General features: G+C 44.3%; 1 protein-coding gene across 3 annotated transcripts in view; it reads left to right on the top strand.

Annotated features, from left to right (window-relative positions):
* The window catches only part of IFT52 (intraflagellar transport 52), a 61,365-nt gene extending 43,987 nt beyond the window's left edge, over window positions 1-17,378 (top strand). For all 3 annotated transcript variants that reach the window (XM_055266393.2, XM_063634199.1, XM_055266394.2), the window contains 4 exons: window positions 2,437-2,524; window positions 3,669-3,777; window positions 12,675-12,820; window positions 16,799-17,378. In XM_055266393.2, the coding sequence (XP_055122368.1) occupies window positions 2,437-2,524; window positions 3,669-3,777; window positions 12,675-12,820; window positions 16,799-16,846 (391 nt within the window). In that variant the 3' untranslated portion in view covers window positions 16,847-17,378. The remainder of the gene's footprint in view (window positions 1-2,436; window positions 2,525-3,668; window positions 3,778-12,674; window positions 12,821-16,798) is intronic.
* The last annotated feature ends 202 nt before the right edge of the window (window positions 17,379-17,580 follow it).

Here is a 17,580-nt window from a genome sequence, read left to right as displayed (position 1 = left end):
CTCGTAGTCGTGGCTACTCAGGAGGCTGAGGTGGGATGATTGCTAGAGTCTAGGAGTTCAAGATTAAAATGAGCTATGATCGTACCACTGCACTCTAGCCTGGGTGACAGAGTCAAAATTTATCTCAAAGTAAGTGTTTAGATTGTGGTTTTTGTGCATAAATGAAAAAAATAAAAAAATAGAAGAAGAAGAAAAAAGATAAAGCACATAATACTTTAAACATATTGATGCATATGAGTGAGATGGGAAGAATAAATTCAAATTTCAAAGTTGGAATTAATATAGGTATTATTATTTTGGAAGGGGAAATCTCAAACCTTTACACTAAATCAAAGAAAAAAATTCAAAATTTCAACCAGTCACCAAAGAAAGTGAAACACTACATATCTACATGAGTATCTGAAACAGACAGAAACTAGACTAACTGCCATGAAATTAAATTCCATTAAAATGTTTCATTGAAATCCCATTGAAATACGTTAACGGCCAGGCGCAGTGGCTCACGCCTGTAATCCCAGCACTTTGGGAGGCCGAGGCGGGCGGATCACGAGGTCAGATCAAGACCATCCTGGCTAACACGGTGAAACCCCGTCTCTACTAAAAATACAAAAAATTAGCCGGGCGTGGTGGCAGGCGCCTGTAGTCCCAGCTACACGGGAGGCTGAGGCAGGAGAATGGCGTGAACCCGGGAGGCGGAGCTTGCAGTGAGCCAAGATTGTGCCACTGCACTCCATCCAACAGAGCAAGACTCCGTCTCAAAAAAAAAAAAGACGTTAACATATTCTGATCTAAAAGGAAAAAAGATTTAACTATGTAATCTATGTAAGTTAGAATGCATATTCTATTTAGAGAGTTGATTAACATTGATATTATTTTGTGAGGTTTTTTTTTTAACTTTTAAGTTCAGAGGTACAAGTACAGATTTGTTAACTAGGTAAACTTGTGTCATGGGGGTTTGTTGTACAGATTATTTCATCACCCATGTGTTAAGCCTAGTATCCATTAGTTATTTTTCCCGATCCTCTCCCTCCTCCCACCCTCCACCCTTCTGTAGGCCCCAGTGTGTATTCTCCCCTATGTGTCTGTGTGCTCTCATCATTTAGCTCCCACTTATAAGGACATGTGGTAGGCTGGGCACAGTGGCTCATGCCTGTACTCTCAGCACTTTGGGAGACCGAGGTGGGTGGATCACGAGGTCAGGAGTTCAAGACCAGCCTGACCAACATGGTGAAACCCCATCTCTACTAAAAATATAAAAATTAGCTGGGTGTGGTGGCGCGTGCCTGTAATCCCAGCTACTTGGGAGGCTTAGGCAGGAGAATTGCTTGAACGTAGCAGGCAGAGGTTGCAGTGAGCCGAGATCGTGCCACTGCCCTCCAGACTGGGTGACAAAGCAAGACTCTGTCTCAAAAAAAAAGAGAAAAAAAAAAGGACATGTGGTATATTTAGTTTTCTCTAGTGCCATCCATGTCCCTGGCAAAGGACATGATCTCGTTCTTTTTTCTTTTTTTTTTTTTTTTTTTTTTTGAGACGGAGTCTCACTCTGTCGCCCAGGCTGGAGTGCAGTGACGCGATCTTGGCTCACTGCAAGCTCCGCCTCCCGGGTTCACGCCATTCTCCTGCCTCAGCCTCTCCGAGTAGCTGGGACTACAGGTGCCCGCCACCACGCCCGGCTAATTTTTTTGTATTTTTAGTAGAGATGGGGTTTCACCGTGGTCTCGATCTCCTGACCTCGTGATCCGCCCACCTCGGCCTCCCAAAGTGCTGGGATTACAAGTGTGAGCCACCGTGCCCGGCCTTTTTTTTTTTTTTTTTGAGACAGAACTTTTGCTCTCTTGCCCAGGCTGGAATGCAATCACGTGATCTCTGCTCACTGCAACCTCCGCCTCCTTGGTTCAAGTGATTTTCCTGCCTCAGCCTCCTGAGTAGCTGGGATTATAGGCGCCAGCCATCACACCCAGCTAATTTTTGTATTTTTAGTGGAGACAAGGTTTCACCATGTTGGCCAGGCTGGTTTTGAACTCTTGACCTCAGGTGATCCGCCCACCTCGGCATCCCAAAGTGCTAGGATTATAGGGGTGAGCCACTGCACCCAGCCAATCTCATTCTTTTTTATGGCTGCATCATATTCATAGTGTATATGTACCACATTTTCTTTATCCAGTCTGTCATTGATGGGCATTTGGGTTGATTCCATGTCTTTGCTATTGTGAATAGTGCTGCAGTGAACATATGCATGCATGTGTCTTTATAATAGAATGATTTATATTCTCTTGGGTGTGTACCCAGTAATGGGATTGCTGGATCCAATGGTATTTCTAAAAATAGTACTGAACCACTGTATTTCATGGAGAACAACACAGTGTGGTCAGTTAGATGTGCTGTGCTATGGTGTCTTGTCTTGATCCCTGCTTTTTTGTTTGATTATGAACACAGGGCTCACGAGCAGCTAAATGTGAAATGTGAACCACTCCAGCTCATCCAGCCTCAGTTTGAGACGCCGCTGCCAACCCTTCAGCCTGCGGTGAGTAGGTGTGCTTGGAGGGGGGATCCCACTGCAGAGCCCCACTGTTGCCCTTATCTTGTCAGCAGGCCTTCACCGTGGTCCCTTCCATGTGCCATTTGTGGCACTCCTTGTGAAGTCATAGTGCTCTGTCTCTAAATATACATGGACACCAAATTTGTTAATGTTCTGTAGAGACTTCCATGTGGTATGCTTCCAAATTGAGGAATCAAGGATGTGGAGCCTTCTGGCTATTAAACATTTCCTATTCCCATCTTGTAGGGTTGAAAGGCATATATGAGATTTCTTGGATAAAAAGGAAGAAAACTTTGTACTGCCATTCCAGGTGTCGGGGCCTGATTCATAGCATAATTCTCACAGCCCAGGGGATAGTTATGGCTATATGTGTAAATAGGTTATTTTTCAACATTTCAGTCCAACATTCACTCAACTTGCCTTTAAAATTACCTTGTCTCACCACACTCTGAAATGTTATGAGCCAGTTGGCTTGATCTTGCTTGGTAGCTTGAAATTGGCCATGGTGAGAGGATTTACATTACAGAAAATGGTAAATGCTGCAAAACAGGCCTTCAGTTTTGTTTTGTTTTGTTTTGAAAGTAGTTAAACATTTACCCGCGTACCATTGGTTCATATCTACAAAATCTGACTCCAAGTTCAATACTTTCTACACTAATCTGCATCTAGTTCTTCAAATAACTTCCATCCCTAAAAACTTATGATTAAATGAGAAACAAGTTGTACAATCAAATGTTCAACACAAACCTAAGCCCCAAGCTTTGTGTCATCATTCTGAGTTAATTAGCATTGGTATGTCAGTTTGGTCAGTTTAATGGTAATTAGAGCTGGTTCCACTTGGTTGTTTACAGTGGGCTAATAATCTTTCTTGATATGGGTCTAATGGGTGAGGGTAGACGAGGTGATGGGAGTTTGGGTATTTCATCCTCAGGGAAGAGCCAAGTTACTGTTCTGTAGGGATTTCCATGTGGTGTGGTTCCCAACTGAGGAATTAAGGATGTGGACTTCCTTATTCTCCTTGTGTCTCGTCACTGTTAGTTATGACTTTGGACAAGCTCTTTCTTGAGAGACTTTATTTCCTTTACCTTATCCTCCCTCATATCTAAATGATGACTTTATTTCCTTTTAGGTTTTTCCTCCCAGTTTCCGGGAGTTACCTCCTCCTCCTCTGGAGCTGTTTGATTTAGATGAAACGTTCTCCTCTGAGAAGGCACGGCTGGCTCAGATTACCAATAAGTGTAAGTTTGGCCAACTTTTTTTTTTTTTTTTTAGACGGAGTTTCACTCTTGTGGCCCAGGCTGGAGTGCAATGGTGCGATCTCGGCTCACCGCAACCTCTGCCTACCAGGTTCAAGCGATTCTTCTGTCTCAGCCTCCCGAGTAGCTGAGATTACAGGCATGTGCCACCACGCCGGGCTAATTTTTGTATTTTTGGTAGAGACAGGGTTTCATCATATTGGTCAGGCTGGTCTCGAACTCCTGACCTCAGGTCATCCACCCGCCTCGGCCTCCCAAAGTGCTGAGATTACAGGCATGAGCCACCACGCCCGGCCTAAGTTTGGCCAACTTTTAAACTTTGTTTTCTCTTATGAGGTTTATTTAATTGTGAATTTCTGAGAATTGCTATGAGAGAAAGCTTAGAGTTTGTTTAGGGAAAACAAAATATGAATAGGAGTATAAACTTACCGTTCTTATTTATGTCATGTAAATAATGTTGGTTGTTCTTCTCGAGGCTATTTAGTTCAGTGAATTAGAACATAGTGCCAAGCAGAAAGCCAAAGGTCTCAGCTTTGATCCCTGTGAGTCCTTAGTTCTGACCTATTGAGAGACCATAGAATTAATCTTTTTTTTTTTTTTTTAATTATACTTTAGGGTTTTAGGGTACATGTGCACAATGTGCAGGTTTGTTACATATGTATCCATGTGCCATGTTGATTTCCTGCACCCATTAATTCGTCATTTAGCATTAGGTGTATCTCCTAATGCTGTCCCTCCCCCCTCCCCCCACCCCACAACAGTCCCCGGAGCGTGATGTTCCCCTTCCTGTGTCCATGAGTTCTCATTGTTCAATTCCCACCTATGAGTGAGAACATGCGGTGTTTGGTTTTTTGTCCTTGCGATAGTTTACTGAGAATGATGTTTTCCAGTTTCATCCATGTCCCTACAAAGGACACGAACTCATCATTTTTTATGGCTGCATAGTATTCCATGGTGTATATGTGCCACATTTTCTTAATCCAGTCTATCGTTGTTGGACATTTGGGTTGGTTCCAACTCTTTGCTATTGTGAATAGTGCCACAATAAACATACGTGTGCATGTGTCTTTATAGCAGCATGATTTATAGTCCTTTGGGTATATACCCAGTAATGGGATGGCTGGGTCAAATGGTATTTCTAGTTCTAGATCCCTGAGGAATCGCCACACTGACTTCCACAATGGTTGAACTAGTTTACAGTCCCACCAACAGTGTAAAAGTGTTCCTATTTCTCCACATCCTCTCCAGCACCTATTGTTTCCTGATTTTTTAATGATGGCCATTCTAACTGGTGTGAGATGGTATCTCACTGTGGTTTTGATTTGCATTTCTCTGATGGCCAGTGATGAGGAGCATTTCTTCATGTGTTTTTTGGCTGCATAAATGTCTTCTTTTGAGAAGTGTCTGTTCATGTCCTCTGCCCACTTTTTGATGGGGTTGTTTGTTTTTTTCTTGTAAATTTGTTTGAGTTCATTGTAGATTCTGGATATTAGCCCTTTGTCAGATGAGTAGGTTGCAAAAATTTTCTCCCATTGTGTAGGTTGCCTGTTCACTCTGATGATAGTTTCTTTTGCTGTGCAGAAGCTCTTTAGTTTAATGAGATCCCATTTGTCGATTTTGGCTTTTGTTGCCATTGCTTTTGGTGTTTTAGACATGAAGTCCTTGCCCACGCCTATGTCCTGAATGGTATTGCCTAGGTTTTCTTGTAGGATTTTAATGGTTTTAGGTCTAACATATAAGTCTTTAATCCATCTTGAATTAATTTTGGTATAAGGTGTAAGGAAGGGATCCAGTTGCAGCTTTCTACATATGGCTAGCCAGTTTTCCCAGCACCATTTATTAAATAGGGAATCCTTTCCCCATTTCTTGTTTTTGTCAGGTTTGTCAAAGATCAGATAGTTGTAGCTATGCGGCATCATTTCTGAGGGCTCTGTTCTGTTCCATTGATCTATGTCTCTGTTGTGGTACCAGTACCATGCTGTTTTGGTTACTGTAGCCTTGTAGTATAGTTTAAAGTCAGGTAGCGTGATGCCTCCAGCTTTGTTCTTTTGGCTTAGGATTGACTTGGCGATGCGGGCTCTTTTTTGGTTCCATATGAACTTTAAAGTAGTTTTTTCCAATTCTGTGAAGAAAGTCATTGGTAGCTTGATGGGGATGGCATTGAATCTATAAATTACCTTGGGCAGTATGGCCATTTTCACGATATTGATTCTTCCAACCCATGAGCATGGAATGTTCTTCCATTTGTTTGTATCCTCTTTTATTTCATTGAGCAGTGGTTTGTAGTTCTCCTTGAAGAGGTCCTTCACATCCCTTGTAAGTTGGATTCCTAGGTATTTTATTCTCTTTGAAGCAATTGTGAATGGGAGTTCACTCATGATTTGGCTCTCTGTTTGTCTGTTATTGGTGTACAAGAATGCTTGTGATTTTTGTACATTAATTTTGTATCCTGAGACTTTGCTGAAGTTGCTAGTCAGCTTAAGGAGATTTTGGGCTGAGACAATGGGGTTTTCTAGATATACAATCATGTCATCTGCAAACAGGGACAATTTGACTTCCTCTTTTCCTAATTGAATACCCTTTATTTCCTTCTCCTGCCTGATTGCTCTGGCCAGAACTTCCAGCACTATGTTGAATAGTAGCGGTGAGAGAGGGCATCCCTGTCTTGTGCCAGTTTTCAGAGGGAATGCTTCCAGTTTTTGCCCATTCAGTATGATATTGGCTGTGGGTTTGTTGTAGATAGCTCTTATTATTTTGAGATACGTCCCATCAATACCTAATTTATTGAGAGTTTTTAGCATGAAGGGTTGTTGAATTTTGTCAAAGGCCTTTTCTGCATCTATTGAGATAATCATGTGGTTTTTGTCTTTGGTTCTGTTTATATGCTGGATTACATTTATTGATTTGCGTATGTTGAACCAGCCTTGCATCCCAGGGATGAAGCCCACTTGATCATGGTGGATAAGCTTTTTGATGTGCTGCTGGATTCGGTTTGCCAGTATTTTATTGAGGATTTTTGCATCAATGTTCATCAAGGATATTGGTCTGAAATTCTCTTTTTTGGTTATGTCTCTGCCAAGTTTTGGTATCAGGACGATGCTGGCTTCGTAAAATGTGTTAGGGAGGATTCCCTCTTTTTCTATCGATTGGAATAGTTTCAGAAGGAATGGTACCAGTTCCTCCTTGTACCTCTGGTAGAATTCAGCTGTGAATCCATCAGGTCCTGGACTCTTTTTGGTTGGTAAGCTATTGATTATTGCCACAATTTCAGAACCTGTTATTGGTCTATTCAGAGATTCAACTTCTTCCTGGTTTAGTCTTGGGAGGGTGTATTTGTCGAGGAATTTATCCATTTCTTCCAGATTTTCTAGTTTATTTGCATAGAGGTGTTTGTAGTATTCTCTGATGGTAGACTGTATTTCTGTGGGATCGGTGGTGATATCTCCTTTTTCCTTTTTTATTGCATCTATTTGATTCTTCTCTCTTTTCTTCTTTATTAGTCTTGCTAGCGGTCCATCAATTTTGTTGATCTTTTCAAAAAACCAGCTCCTGGATTCATTAATTTTTTGAAGGGTTTTTTGTGGAGAGACCATAGAATTAATCTTGACCCTGGCTGCCACTTAGCAAATCTCAGTCAGCAGTCATAGGAGCAGCTAAATAAGGCAATTTGAGTTGGGTCCCAAAGAATCATAGAGACTTCAAATTGGACAGGATCTGAGAGAGAGCCAAGTGTGCCCACCTTGACATGTGGATGAAGAAATGAGGCCCCAGGCCACACAGCTCCATGGTGAGTGGTCCTCCTGACTTTTGGTCTAGGGCTGCTCCTGACCTGAATTGCCTCCAACACAGCAAATGGGTCTGCACATATATGCTCAGAGGCATAAAATTAACCATCCACTTTGAGGCAGTGACCCCACTCCTGGGAGTCTAATCTAAGGAGATTATTTTATTTATCTTTTTTTTTTGAGACAAAGTTTCACTCTTGTCACCCAGCCTTGGGTGCAATAGCACGATCTCGGCTCGCTGTAACCTCGGCCTTCTGGGTTCAAGCGATTCTCCTGCCTCAGCCTCCCAAGTAGCTGGGATTACAGGCGCCCACCACCACCCATGGCTAATTTTTGTGTTTTTAGTAGAGATGGGGTTTCACCATGTTGGCCAAGCTGGTCTAAAACTCCAGACCTCAGGTGATCCACCCTCCTCAGCCTCACAAAGTGCTGGGATTACAGGCGTGAGCCACCGCGTCCGGCCAACTTCTATACTATTTATTTTAAAAATACAATAAACTCGGGAGGCTGAGGTAGGAGGATCACTTGAACTTAGGAATTTAAGACCAGCCTGGGCAACATAGCAAGACCCTGTCTCTAAAAATATATTTTAAAAAATAACAATTTTTAAAAATAGAAAAAAAACATAAATTTGGGAATAGCTTTAATGTCCACTAGCAGAGTCATGGTCATAAACTGTGTCACAATCATTTGGTAGGGGAATATGTAGTCATTATAAAAGAGGTTCACAAAGGCTAGGGAATGACACATATGACACACACAGAATTTAAGAGAGAATCCTGAATGAAGAAAGCAAGATATAAAACTGCATGTACAAGAGGATACCAGCTATGTCAGCAACATCTGTATGTGCCCAAAGCCCAGAAAGGAGTAAGCAAAATGGAAACAGTTCAGTGTAAATGAAGACCTTACTGCATCTCTATTCTGTGCCAGGCATTGCTGTGGGTCCTGGGTAGTCAAAAATGAGCAGGACATAGTGATGAGTCCAGGAGGAATCACAGAACGGTGAAGAAGCAGAAGCTTTGACTTGGCATTTCTGTTTCTAGCAACTGTCCTATGGAAATCCTTGTAGAAATGCAAAACAAAAAAGACATAGATATTAATTATAGCATTCAAAAAATTGGAAACAGTCTAATGGTCCATCCATCAGTAGGGGGATTGGTTAAAGAGTATGAAATAAGCCTGGGTCACATAGACCCCATCTCTGAAAAAAAAAAAAAAAATTGCCTGGGCACAGTGGATCATGCCTATAATCTTGGCACTTTGAAAAGCCAAGGCAGGAGGATCAGTTGAGGCCAGGATTTCAAGACCAGCTTGGACAACATAATGAGACCTTGTCTCAAAAAACAAAAGAAAAGGCTGGGTGCGGTGGCTCACGCCTGTAATCCCAGCACGTTGGGAGGCCAAGGTGGGCAGATCATCTGAGGTCAGGAGTTCAAGACCAGCCTGACCAACATGGAGAAACCCCTTCTCTACTAAAAATACAAAATTAGCTGGGTGTGGTGGCACGTGCCTATAATCCCAGCTACCCAGGAGGCTGAGGCAGGAGAATTGCTTGAACCCAGGAGTTGGAAGTTGCGGTGAGCTGAGATTATGCCTTTGCACTCCAGCCTGGGCAACAAGAGCGAAACTCCGTCTAAAAAAAAAAAATTTAAGTAGCCAGGTGTGGTGGCGCATTTTTATATTCCTAGCTACTTGGAAGGCTGAGGTGGGAGGATCACTTGTGCCCAAGAGTTGGAGGCTGCAGTGAGCTATGATACACCTTGCACTCCAGCCTGGGTGACAGAGGACCCTGTTTCTGGAAAATAAATAAATAGAAACAAAATAGAATATTACATATTTGTTAAAAGAAAAATGTAGCCTGGGTGCAATGGCTCACACCTATAATTCCAGCACTTTAGGAGGCTGAGGCAAGAGGATCACTTGAGATCAGCCTGGGCAACACAGTGAGACCTCTTCTCTATAGAAAAATAAACAAAATTAGGCCGGGCGTGGTGGCTCACGCTTGTAATCCCAGCACTTTGGGAGGCCGAGGCGGGTGGATCACGAGGTCAAGAGATCGAGACCACAGTGAAACCCCGTCTCTACTAAAAATACAAAAAAAAAATTAGCCGGGCGTGGTGGCGGGCGCCTGTAGTCCCAGCTACTCAGAGAGGCTGAGGCAGGAGAATGGCGTGAACCCGGGAGGCGGAGCTTGCAGTGAGCCGAGATCGGGCCACTGCACTCCAGCCTGGGTGATAGAGCAAGACTCCGTCTCAAAAAAAAAAAAAAAAAAAAAGAAAAAGAAAAATAAACAAAATTAGCTGGGCATGGTGGCTCACTCCTGTAGTACCAGCTACTCAGGAGGCCCAGGTGGGAGGATTGCTTGAGCCTAGGAAGTCAAGGCTACAGTGAGCTAAGATTGTGCTACTGCACTCCAACCTGGTTAACAGAGTGAGACCCTGTCTCAGAAAGAAAAGGTCAGGCGCAGTGGCTCACACCTGTAATCCCAGCACTTTGGGAGGCCGAGGCGGGTGGATCACAAGGTCAGGAGTTCAAGACCAGCCTGGCCAAGATGGTGAAACCCCGTCTCTACTAAAAATAAAAAAAAAATTAGCTGGGCGTGGTGGCGGCTGCCTGTAATCCCAGCTGCTTAGGAGGCTGAGGCAGGAGAATTGCTTGAACTCTGGAGGTGGAGGTTGCAGTAAACCAAGATCACACCACTGTACTCCAGCCTGGGTGACAGAGTGGGACCCCATCTGAAAAAAAAAAAAGAAAAGAAAAAAAATGGAGGGCATAAACTTTGACATGGAATGTCCATAATACATCATTAAATGATGAAGTCCTTAGAAAACTATTCTAGTTTGATCCCATTTTTGTGAAAACACGTTTACACACAGAAGCGTACATAGCAATAATAATTCTAGGTAGCTGGTGGCAATAGAACTAGGATGAAAGATTGTTACAGCTGTGGGTTCAAATGTCTTAGTAAAAAACATACATTTCTATCATAACTTAAAATGCAAATCAGAGGGAGAATAAACAAATTACAGCCAGGCGCAGTGGCTCACGCCTATAAGCCCAGCACTTTGGGAGGCCAAAGCAGGTGGATTGCTGTAGCTCACGAGTTTGAGACCAGCTTGGGCAACATGGTGAAATATCAAATGTCTCAAATAAAAAAAATCAGCCAGGCATGGTGGTACACACCTGTAGTCCAAGCTACTTGGGAGGCTGAGGTGGGAGGATGGTTTGAGCCCAGGAGGCGGAAGTTGCAGTGAGCTGAAATCATGCCACTGCACCCCAGCCTGAGTGATAGAGCCAAACCTTGTCTCAAAAAAAAAAAAAAAAAGAAAGAAAGAAAGAAATTACAGTATAATGTGAGAAGGGCAGTAATGGCTGTCTATCCTACACGTAGGGCTCCAGAGGATGGCTTCGCAGAGCTATGTTTTTTTGTTTTTTTTTTGAGACGGAGTCTTGCTCTGTCGCCCAGGCTGGAGTGCAGTGGCGCAGTCTCGGCTCACTGCAAGCTCCGCCTCCCAGGTTCACGCCATTCTCCTGCCTCAGCCTCTTCGAGTAGCTGGGACTACAGGCGCCCGCCACCACGCCCGGCTAATTTTTTTTTTTTGTATTTTTAGTAGAGACGGGGTTTCACCATGGTCTCGATCTCCTGACCTCGTGATCCGCCCGCCTCGGCCTCCCAAAGTGCTGGGATTACAAGCGTGAGCCACCGCGCCCGGCCCACAGAGCTATGTTGTTGGTGGAATTATGGGTGATTTTTTTCTTTAATTTTCTTTCTATAATATTGTTTGTTTTTTGCGGTTTTGTTTTGTTTTGAGACCTACTTTTGCTCTTGTTGCCCAGGCTGGAGTGCAGTGGCACGATCTTGGCTCACCACAACCTCTGCCTCCCGGGTTCAAGCGATTCTCCTGCGTCAGCCTTCTTGAGTAGCTGGGATTACAGGCATGCGCCACCATGCCTGGCTAATTTTGTATTTTTAGTAGAGACAGGTTTTCTCCACGTTGGTCAGGCTGGTCTCAAACTCCCTGCCTCAGATGATCCACCTGCCTCATCCTCCCAAAGTGCTGGGATTATAGGCGTGAGCCACCACGCCCAGCCTTGTTTTGTTTTTGAGACGGAGTCTTGCTCTGTCGCCCAGGCTGGAGTGCAGTGGCGTCATCTCAGCTCACTGCAACCTCCGCCTCCCAGGGTTAAGCAATTCTCCTACCTCAGCCTCCCGAGTAGCTGGGATTATAGGTGCATACCACCATGCCCGGCTAATTTTTTTGTATTTTTAGTAGAGACAGGGTTTCACCATGCTGGCCAGGCTGGTCTCGAACTCCTGACCTCGTGATCCACCCACATTGGCCTCCCAAAGTGCTGGGATTACAGGCGTGAGCCTTCACGCCCAGCTGTTTTGTTTTGTTTTGTTTTGTTTGAGATGGAGTCTTGTTCTATTGCCCGGGCCAGAGTGCAGTGGCTCAATCTCTGTTCACTGCAACCTCCACCTCCCCAATTCAGGTGATTCTCCTGCCTCAGCCTCCCGAGTAGCTGGGATTACAGGCCTGCATCACCACATCCGGCTAATTTTTGTATTTTCAGTAGAGAGGGATTTTGCCATGTTGGCCAGGCTGGTCTTGAACACCTGACCTCAAGTGATCTACCTGCTTCAGCCTTCCAAAGTGCTGGGATTACAGGCATGAGCCACCACACCCAGCCAATACAATATTATTTTAGTAAATGCTATTTTTAATTTACCCATATGCTTTTCTCATAGTCATCTTTGTTGCATTCAGGGAATGATAATTTGATTTCCTACTGTTGCACCTGTGCTTTCTAATGTAGGAATACTAGATCTGAGGAATAGGAAAGCCAGTACCAGTCCAGTTTTATTCTGATTAGGAGTGTCACACTTCCGTCCTAATTTATAAAAGCAGCACATTAGAGAGCTCTAGAGTTTTTCAGTGTTGAAATCCTGTAGTCACATTACTTTAGGAAGAGGTGAGTGATCTTAGGAAATGTGGAAACATGATAGGGCATACCTGAAACACACTAAGTCTGTACTTTGGGAAGGGCAGAAGTTAAGAATTAATCTAACTACTGCTCCAACTGTCTTAGGTACTGAAGAAGACCTGGAATTCTATGTCAGGAAGTGTGGTGATATTCTTGGAGTAACCAGTAAACTACCAAAGGACCAACAGGATGCCAAACATATCCTTGAGCACGTCTTCTTCCAAGTGGTAGAGTTCAAGAAATTGAACCAGGTACAGAGCCTACAAGGCACAGTATACTGGGAGCCCCTCCAGTACTGGTGTCTTCCATGAACTGTGCTTGTCATGTTTTATGATGTTGATTCAGCCTCTAAGTATTTATTAAGCATCTACTAGGTGAACAAAACAGACAATAAACCCTGTACTTATGGAACCTATATACTAGCTGGAGGATATAGACAATAAGCAGTAAACATAAGTGAGTCACATAGGATGCTAGAAAATGGTAAGTGCTTTGGTATAAAAGAAGTGGAGGCCGGGCGCAGTGGCTCACGCCTGTAATCCCAACACTTTGGGAGGCCGAGGTAGGCAGATCACCCGAGGTCAGGAGTTTGAGACCAGCCTGACCAACATGGTGAAACTCCCTCTCCACCAAAAATACAAAAATTAGCCAGGCGTCATGGTGCGTGCCTGTAATCCCAGCCACTCGGGAGGCTGAGGCAGGTGAATCACTTAAACCCGGAAGGCAGAGGTTGTGGTGAGCTGAGATCGTGCCATTGCACTCCAGCCTGGGCAAGAGAGTGAGACTTTGTCTCAAAAAAAAAAAAAAAAGAAAAAAAAATAGAGCTGGGTAAGAGGGATCAAGTGCGCTGAGTGTGGCCATGATGACTGGTGAGTATTAAATAGGGCGATCAGGGTGGGCCTCATTGCAAAGTTGTATTGGAGCAAAGATTTGAAGGTGTTGAGGGACTTAGCCATGCAGATATCAGGGGGAGGAGTGTCCTAGGCAGAGGGGAGACATGTGCAAAGTTCCTGAAGCAGGGCTGTGCCTGGTATGTTTGACGAATGGCAGTGATGGCAGTGTGACAAGAGAAGAGAGGAAAGGATAGAGCAGTAGAACATGAGGTCATCACCTTATGTTAGAAATCATCTTTCTCAGGCCAGGCACTGTGGCCCACACCTGTAGTCCCATCACTTGGGAGGCCAAGATGGGCAGATCACGAAGTCAAGAGATTGAGACCATCCTGGCCAACATGGTGAAACCCCATCTCTACTAAAAATACAAAAATTAGTTGGACGTGGTGGTGCATGCCTGTAGTTCCAGCTACTCGAGAGGCTGAGACAGGAGAATTGCTTGAACCTGCAGAGGTTGCAGTGAGCCAAGACCACACCACTGGACTCCATCCAGCCTGGTGACAGAGCAAGACTCTGTCTCAAAAAAAAAAAAAAAAAAAGAAATCATCTTTCTCTGACTGTATCCCTGGCCTTCTTTTTTCCATTCCTTGACAGGATTTCAAAACTTGAATGCCCAACCAGTGTTGGTAAATAGACATTCATACACTACTGATGGGAGAATAAGTTGGTTCCACTTGTCTGGAGATATTTTTATAATACTGTTGAAAAGCCCTAAAATGTATATGCCTTTGACCCATTCTAATCTTCAGAATTTGTTTTAATAGTATAATTCTGAATATGTACAGATTTATCAACCAGGATTCTCAGTGCAGCATTATTTTATAGAAGAAAAATCTTCATCAATAGGGAACTGGTTAAGTATCCTAGGGTACATCCATAAGATTAAAAATGTTTTTAAAAATGTTTGGCCAGGCATGGTGGCTCATGCCTATAATCCCAGCACTTTGGAAGGCCGAGGCGGGTGGATCACAAGGTCAGGAGTTCAAAACCAGCCTGACCAACATGGTGAACCCTCATCTCTACGAAAAATACAAAAATTAGCCAGGTGTGGTGGCGTGCGCCTGTAGTCCCTGCTACTCAGGAGGCTGAGGCAGGAGAATTGCTTGAACCCAGGAGGCAGAGGTTGGCAGTGAGCCAAGAATGTGCCATTGCACTCCAGCCTGGGAGACAGAGTGAGACTCCATCTCAAAAAAATAAATAAAAGATAAAAATAAAAATGTTTAAGGACTTGGGCCAGGCACTGTGGCTCACGCCTGTAATACCAACACTTTGGGAGGCCAAGTAGCTGGATCACTTGAGGTCAGGAATTCGAGACCAGCCTGCCCAACATGGTGAAACCCCATCTCTGCTAAAAATAAAAAAATTAGCTGGGTGTGGTGGCCCGTGCCTGTAGTCCCAGTTACTCAGGAGGCTGAGGCAAGAGAATCGCTTGAATCTAGGAGGCGGATGTTGCAGTGAGTCAAGATTGTACCACTGCACTCCAACCTGGGCAACAGAGTAAGACTCAAAAAAAAAAAAAAGTTTAAGGACTTGGGAATACATTCATGATACAGTAAATATGGGGCGGGGAGAGACTAAAGAACAGTATATAGAGAGATTCTACTTTCTTTACAGAATACACACAATACACACATATAATTATTTTGCATAATAAAAAAAAACATAAAGATATTTATCCTTGGGGCCCGGCACGGTGGCTCACGCCTGTAATCCCAGCACTTTGGGAGGCCGAGGCAGATGGATCACGAGGTCAGGAGATCGAGACCATCCTGGCTAACACAGTGAAACCCCATGTCTACTAAAAATACAAAAAATTAGCCAGGCGTGTTGGCAGGTGCCTGTAGTCCCAGCTACTTGGGAGGCTGAGGCAGGAGAATGGCGTTAACCCGGGAGGCAGAGCTTGCAGTGAGCTGAGATTGCGCCACTGCACTCCAACCAGGGTGACAGAGTGAGACTCTGTCCCCCCAAGAAAAAAAAACAAGATATTCTTGGGCTGGGCACAGTGGCTCACGCTTGCAATCCCAGCACTTTGGGGAGCCAAGGCAGGTGAATCATCTGAGCCCAGGAGTTCTAGACGAGCCTGGGCAACAGAAACTCCACCTCCATAAAAAAATACAAAAATTAGCCAGGTGTGGTGGTGTGCATCTGTAGTCCCAGCTACTTGGGAGGCTGAGGTGGGAGGATCATGTGAGCCTGGGGAGGTTGAGGTTGCAGTGAGCCGTGATCATGCCACTGCACTCCATCCTGGGTGATAGAGTGAGAACCTGTCTTAAAAAAAAAAAAAGATAGTGTTTAATTTTTATTTTCCTTCTTTATTAAAATTTCTGTAGTGGGCCACGCGCGGTGGCTCACGCCTGTAATCCCAGCACTTTGGGAGGCTGAGGCAAGAGGATCATGAGGTCAGGAGATCGAGACCATCCTGGCTAACACAGTGAAACCCCGTCTCTACTAAAAGTACAAAAAAAAAAATTAGCCACACACGGTGGCGGGTGCCTGTAGTCCCAGCTACTCGGGAGGCTGGGGCAGGAGAATGGTGTGAACCCGGGAGGCAGAGCTTGCAGTGAGCCAAGATCATACCACTACACTCCAGCCTGGGCAACAGAGTGAGACTCGATTCAAAAAAAAAAAAATTCTATAGTGACTGTGTCATTTTTGCAGCAAAAAAAGAGTGTTTTGTTTTTTAATGTAAGCAGGCAAAATTCAAGCTTAGGATTTTAGATGCTGAGTGGAAAGACCAATTAGGATCTGAGCCTCTCCTGGATGGAAGCTGGCTCTGCCGGATGCTCATTTGGCAGTGTTTTACTCTCCACCTCTAGCATGGTGCTGGAGGCTGGGGCCATAGCAGTGAACAAGATGAGTGCAGTCCTTGCTGTGCCTCTCAGAGCTCTGTGTAGTGGGGTACAGAAGTGTATGGGCAGTTACCGTGGTCTAAGTGCCATCCATGAAGGGAAGCCAGAGATGAGGGTTTTGATGTGGCTGCTCAGCAGTGAACGATGGGATGGGAGGTCAGGTAGGTTCCCAGCAGTACTCACTCTGGTGGCATGCTAGGACAGGCACCCAAGGCCAATGTAAAAAGTCTGGTGTGGTCTTTGCACCAGTGCTTTCAACTCTGTTACTCATCATGGTGGGTGGTGGGCAGTGGTCACAAGCCCTGCCCTGGTAGGGCAAAAGGATCAAGATTTGATCCTTGGGTTGGATTCAGCCCTAAAGCCAGATATTATGTGTATGTCCTAATTAATGAAGATTCAGAATCTCTAAATTCCAAAGCACTGAAGAATATACATTTCAGGCTTTATACTGAAATACTAAAATTCTGTGTCTTATTCTCTCATCCAGGAACATGACATCGATACAAGTGAAACAGCATTCCAGAACAATTTCTGAAGACCATGCCTCTTGAAGCTTTTTCTGCCTCCTGATTCTTTCTTTGTAAACTATTTTCAAATTGTTTTTCAACTCCTTATCAAAATTGTTTATACACTTTTTCCTCCATGAGCTATGGAAGGTATATGCATCTTCTGTAATACTCAGATAGGTATAAGATTTTTCAGGCCGGGCACGGTGGCTCACGCTTGTAATCCCAGCACTTTGGGAGGCCGAGGCGGGCGGATCACGAGGTCAGGAGATTGAGACCACGATGAAACCCCGTCTCTACTAAAAATACAAAAAATTAGCCCGGCGTGGTGGCAGGCACCTGTAGTCCCAGCTACTCGGAGAGGCTGAGGCAGGAGAATGGTGTGAGCCCAGGAGGCGGAGCTTGCAGTGAGCCGAGATTGCGCCACTGCACTCCAGCCTGGGTGACAGAGCGAGACTCCATCTCAAAAAAAAAGATTTTTCACAAAATCCTTATGTAAGTTACATTCCATTTTTAAAAATTAAATGTATGGTTGCATCTGTCTTTTTATACCCTATGAAACAGTCTTTCATTGAATTTTTTTTTTCGACCCCAGTTCTGGATTTGAGTCTTTTATCAAAGACATAATTAACTCTCAAGCTTGTTGTAAATACTGTACAGCTTTCTGAACCGGTTGAAAGGATACAACACTGGCTGGACACGGTGGCTCACTCCTGTAATCCCAGCACTTTGGGAGGCCGAGGTGGGCGGATCACTTGAGGTC

Source organism: Symphalangus syndactylus, chromosome 24 (assembly GCF_028878055.3).
Source record: "Symphalangus syndactylus isolate Jambi chromosome 24, NHGRI_mSymSyn1-v2.1_pri, whole genome shotgun sequence".
Taxonomy (NCBI): Eukaryota; Metazoa; Chordata; class Mammalia; order Primates; family Hylobatidae; genus Symphalangus; species Symphalangus syndactylus.
Note: the sequence above shows the minus strand (reverse complement) of the source record. Positions and strands in the feature narration are given on the sequence as shown.